General features: G+C 36.0%; 1 protein-coding gene across 1 annotated transcript; it reads right to left on the reverse strand.

The window, feature by feature from the left end:
• Positions 1–2489: 2489 nt before the first annotated feature.
• JUND (JunD proto-oncogene, AP-1 transcription factor subunit) lies at positions 2490–4947 on the reverse strand. Its single transcript, XM_053702950.1, has one exon. The coding sequence runs from the start codon at positions 4336–4338 to the stop codon at positions 3445–3447; it is 894 nt and encodes a 297-aa protein (XP_053558925.1). The 5' UTR covers positions 4339–4947; the 3' UTR covers positions 2490–3444.
• Positions 4948–5858: the final 911 nt, after the last annotated feature.

Below are 5858 nucleotides of genomic sequence, written 5' to 3' on the forward strand. Positions count from 1 at the left end.
GTTTTTTTGTAAATGCATACTTTATCTGAATTATGAAATTTTATTTTTACGTTAATGGCTCTTTAAGCAGGATTATGTTATTTTAAAAAAATAATAATAATAAAAAAATACCTCAATTAAAGGGACACTGAACCCAAAATTTTTCTTTTGTGATTCAGATAGAGCACGACATTTTAAGCAACTTTCTAATTTACTCCTATTATCAAATTTTCTTCATTCTCCTGGAATCGTTATTTGAAATGCAAGAATGTAAGTTTAAATGCCGGCCCATTTTTTGGTGAACATCCTAGGTTGTCCTTGCTGATTGGTGGAGAAATTCATCCACCAAGCAAAAACTGCTGTCCAGAGGTCTGAACCAAGAAAAAAAAGCTTAGATGCCTTCTTTTTTATATAAAGATAGCAAGAGAACGAAGAAAAATTGATAATAGGAGTAAATGAGAAAGTTGCTTAAAATTGCATGCTCTAGCTGAATCATAAAAGAAAAAAATTTGGGTTCAGTGTCCCTTTAACCAGGCTGAGTTACTTGAACAGGCTACATGGAGAAATATAATACATTTTGTTAAAAATCACACAGATGTAAAGAAATGTAATACTGATTTTAAAACATATTTTTGAAAGTGCATACATGTTTCACTTTAAGAACCAATCAAAAAGCACATCAGCTTATGGCTGGAAATCCTTGAATATATGCACAGAAAAATAAGCTCTGGCTTCATTCTCTAGGATTTTAAAATGAAGGTTTTTTTTCCTTTTTTTATCTGAGCTTTAAATAACTTGTGTTTCTGTGAGTTTCTGGTTTATCAGCTTAATGGTCCTCACACAAGATTAGTTTCTATTATTCTGTGTCCTACCCAAGATATAATTATAGGTCTTTTCAATATGATGACATACAGGTATAATTATACACACACCTAGCAAATAAATCTGTGGAGCTTTGTAAAAGCTTATTTATCCCTTTTCACTCAAAAATATATCCACATACACTTACGTGGACACACGTGATTCATTTATTTATTTTTTCAATAAATTAAAAAGGACATGAGAACCCACATTTCTTATGCCATAATTCAGATAGTGCATGCAATTTTAAAGAACTGCATTCTCTTTGTATCATTTGTTGAAGGAAGGGCAATGCACTTCTTGAAGTTAGCTGAATAAATTGGGTGAGCCAATGACAAGAGGCATATATTTACAGTCACCAATCATATGCTAGCTCCCATTGCTGCTCTTGGACATGCCTTGGTATGCTTCAATAAAGAATACCAAAAGAACAAAACAAAATTATATAAGTACATTGGAAACTTGTGTATAATCACATGCTCTGAATTATGAAACTTTAATTTTGACTGTACTATACATTTAAAGGGACAGTCTACACCAGAATTTTTATTATTTTAAAAGATAGATAATCCCTATATTACCCTTTCCCCGGTTTTGCATAACCAACACAGTTATATTAATATATGTTTTACCTCTGTGATTACCTTGTATCTAAGCCTCTGCAGACTGCCCCTTATCTCAGTGCTTTTGACAGACATGCAGTGTAGCCAATCAGTGAAGACTCCTAAATAATTCCACGGGAGTGAGCACATTGTTATCTATATGACACACATGAACTAGTACTGTCTTAACTGTGAAAAACTTTCAAAATGCTCTGAGCTAAGAGGCCCTTTTCAATGGTGTAGAAATCAGTTTGAGCCTCCATAGGTTTAGCTTTTCAAAAATACCACCAAGGGAACAAAGCAAATTTGATGATAAATGTAAATTGGAAAGTTGTTTAAAATGGCATCCGCTATTTGAATCATGAAAGTTTAGTTTTGACTTTACTGTCCCATTAAGGGTAAGACAATAAACCCACAAATAGCTGTTACCCTTACTGATACAAGTTGAAAATGGCAAGACCAGATATAAAACTTATGCACAATTCTAACATCACTTGTGATAATTCATATGCATACTCACACAATACATCTTAACATATAGACTAATTAAACATCTATAAGCACCTTACACAATATATATGGAATATAGTCTGCAAGCAATGTAGTGCAATGTGTCTTATATATGCACATTATATGTATATACAGTATATATATATATATATATATATATATACATATACATACATACACACACACACACATATATACACACACAGTTACACATATACACACTCACAAGCATTCACACACCTTTTTTTTCCTCTTCTGGTCGGTAGTATTCCATAAATTGCTCACTGGGATTTCAAATAACAAAACTGGACCCGGACATGGAAAATGTGGTCACCATATAGACAACTGTAAACCTGCTTACAATACAGATCCCTTTTGTTATGAAAAAAGTACTTCATAATTTATTTATTTTTTTAAATCAGAGTAAAAATAAATGAACCTATGCAAACAGACTTCTTAGCTATAATAATCTATGTTAATTTATAGACAACCACTAAAAGGCTGCTATGCAATTCAAGAACACATGTATAACATAAATTAGTTTAAGCAATACTTTATTATACATAAGAGCACTGAAGTACTGTATATACTGGAATGTGTAGTAAAAAAACAGCTTAAAAACATTGTTCCCAGTATAACATAAATATAGTAAACTGAACACTTCAAAAACAATTCTGTAAAATCACATTTACAATATTTTACAAACAGACAAAACAGAGTGTGCAGAAATAACACACTTTAGTTTAACCCATATGGTGCTAGAGGTATCAGCTCCAGATATTAAGAGGTTAAGTACTTTTGCAGGAGTAAATGGACTTTGCTCCTGTTGTAGAGGATTTTGTAAACATTTAAGGCTTATAGAAATCAGGACTCGTTGCACTTGGAATAAACAGTAAACCAAGTTTGTCTATAATGGATATAAATATAATGGTGGTTAATTAAAATAAAAATGGATGAAATACAAACAACAATCTGTATGAGACCCATTTGGGTGGGGAAGGCAATCCTTTTTACAGCAGCACCCTATAACTCCTCATGGTCTGGTAACATTACCTAAATTTAATTTGGGTCTCAGGCCACCCCTGCAGCAAAACAAATTTATGGGACACCGTAACACCAGCCAGTTACAGTCTTTGGATACTAACCCAAGGCCAAAGTTATTTCAAATAGACTAATTTGTTGAGATGCATCTTTGTATAAAGTCCTATTTCAAGTCTCATGCATTACTCCATCAAGAGTGTTTTTAATATGGAGGGATTATGTTCAGTCAATAAAAACTAGTTATGGCATGGCAACATGGACTTTTGTCAGTAGTGATGGGTAAGAATTGGACTACCACACGTAGATCACCAACAGTCTTTGGCTTCGTCTCAAGGATGCAATTCCTGAGGATAATACAAAGACACTGTCCTCTTTGTGCATTTAGAGTCATGATTTCCATACATTTGTAAGGCAAGAGAAGGAACCTGTTTTGAGATTTTCCAGCCAATGTTTAGTAGGCTTGGACTTGTTGAGGCAGCAGCTGGCAACCACTGTTGACATGACTCATGACCTTCTGCTTGAGTTGGGCCACCTGTTCCCTCAACAGGTTGGCAGTGGATGCCAGCTCTGTATTCTGAGATTTAAGACTTTTCACCTTGTCTTCAAGCCTGGAAATTCTCTCTAGTTTCCTCTTCCTGCACTTGGAGGCTGCTATCCGATTTCTCAGCCGCTTCCTTTCTGCTTTAATTCTTTCCTGTGTGTCCATATCTATAGGGGACATTGGAGGACTATCGCCAAAGCTGGACACTTCTGGTACTATCTGTGGCTCATCTTTTAAAGCCAAATGTCTAGGTGGCTGCTGTGCCATGCTGGATGGAGGTGGTGGGTATGGGACAGTATCAGTGCTGTAGTTAACAGTGGTACCCATGGATCCATTTGGATAGCTACTTAGGTTGGCATAAACTGGGGCATCAGAAGATGAAACAGGCTGAATATTTCCCCCACCAGGCACTGAAGATAGATCGACCCCACCTGGTGACGATCCCAGTTGATTCTGTTTGTGAAGATCCTCTAGAGCTTTTACAAAGCCCTCTGCAAATTCTTGTTCTTCACTTGCCACTTTTGAGAACATGAACTGGCTTGTTGTCGGGGTTGTTGTTACCATTCCGTTTGACTGGATTATAAGTCTCTCCAACTCTGGTGAAGCCAGCTTTAGAAGCCCAAGGTCTGGTGAAGTAAGAAGCCCATCTCCATCACGCAGATGGGGTTTTAAATTTGCCACCACCTGGTCACTTAGGTTAAGGTTCAGATCTTTCTTCATCATGATGCCAAAGGTTGAAGTGTAAGAGTTGGGAGCCAGATGCAAATTTAACACATCATCATGGTAAAAGGGTGTTTCCATCATCCCCTAGGAAATACCTAAATAGAGCTGGATAGGCAGGGGCCAAAAAATTAGCCCCCACCTAAGTACTAACAGAAGTCTAAAGACAACAGAAAGTTCAAATCAAATTTATACGAGCAGTACCTTGCTGCAAAACTTGATGTTCCTGCCAGAAGGGTTGTGCCTTAAAAAGCAGGTTTGGAGATGCTGTGCCTTTGTTCTCTCTTTGAACTCAGATGTTCCTTTAAAATTCAGGCAGGGCTTTTTTATTTCCACTTTTCGACTTTGTCAGCGGGAATTTAACATGATTGTTATATTAAGTGCAGAAAACACCTAGAAAAAATAATCTGCGAAGATTAAAAATCGAATTTCAAGAGTTCTCTTTCAGTCTCTTTAGTTGCCAGAATCTTTTCGAAGTCGTTTCACTTATGGCGACAATAGTGTTTCTCCATATTTCATTGTAGTGTCATGGAACAAATCCAGAAGACAAGGAGACACAATAATAAAAGTCTATCAGCTTTTGCGATTCAGTTCCAGTGTTCACTGGGCAGCCTTTGTTCTCCTTTCGTTCAGAGCCTGACAGTAACAGGCACTTCCTTGTTAATAACAAATTATCTGCGTCTCTTCTATCAAACCCATAGGCTACAATGTATTGTGAAACGGCTTGCTCCTCTATATATATCCTTCCAGTCCCCATGATGTCACCTAAAAACTTTTTGATTGGCTCGAAATGACGTGAAGACATTCCCTGCTTTGCATACTAGGCGGAGTTGGAGCGCAGCGAGACAGCCTCGATTGATGTCACTGGTTAACTCTTTGCATATTGGAGAAGAATATCAGCCAATAAGAAAGCAATGGGTCTGTCACATGGTACGTCGCTTCATTTTATTAAGGACCTTGCATTTGCTGAAGCTGAGAGACGTCAGAGGATATTTATAGAGACGTGGACAGGGAGTACCCACTACCAAGTGTCACAAATACAATAACCTTTCTAGTCTTTCTAATGTATTTGTTTGCTCGTACATCATTTTACTATACAAATTGGATAGGGGTTCGAACACACTGGTATGACCGATATTTTATAAGACTTAATATAACTATATTCGAGAGCTACGTTTTTTTTAATTTTTATAATTTTTTTATTGAAATGTTCAAAGATATACAATGCAGAGATATGTCTCAGTTGAAAAATAAACAGTGTAAATACAGAAACTTCAAGAACAGATTGCAGAAAATACAGATTGGCTTATTTAAATAAAAGAGACCATAATAATTATAACTGTGGAATTGTACCAAAAATATGCAAGGTAGATAAGAAGGTTTACGTAGACATCAGACATTCCCTTTTTTGTGTGTAGGGTTCCAACAGGTGAATAGAATGATGAGGGCAGTTTGTGTATCTGTGCTATGCTTTTGTTATGAAGGGTATGTAAACGGATCAGTTAAAGTGTCAGTAAACCTAAAAATAATGTTATATAATTCTGCACATAGTGCAGAATTATACATTATTTTTTAGGTTTACTGTCCCTTTAAAGGGATACTAA

The sequence above is a fragment of the Bombina bombina genome, chromosome 2 (assembly GCF_027579735.1).
Source record: "Bombina bombina isolate aBomBom1 chromosome 2, aBomBom1.pri, whole genome shotgun sequence".
NCBI lineage: Eukaryota > Metazoa > Chordata > Amphibia > Anura > Bombinatoridae > Bombina > Bombina bombina.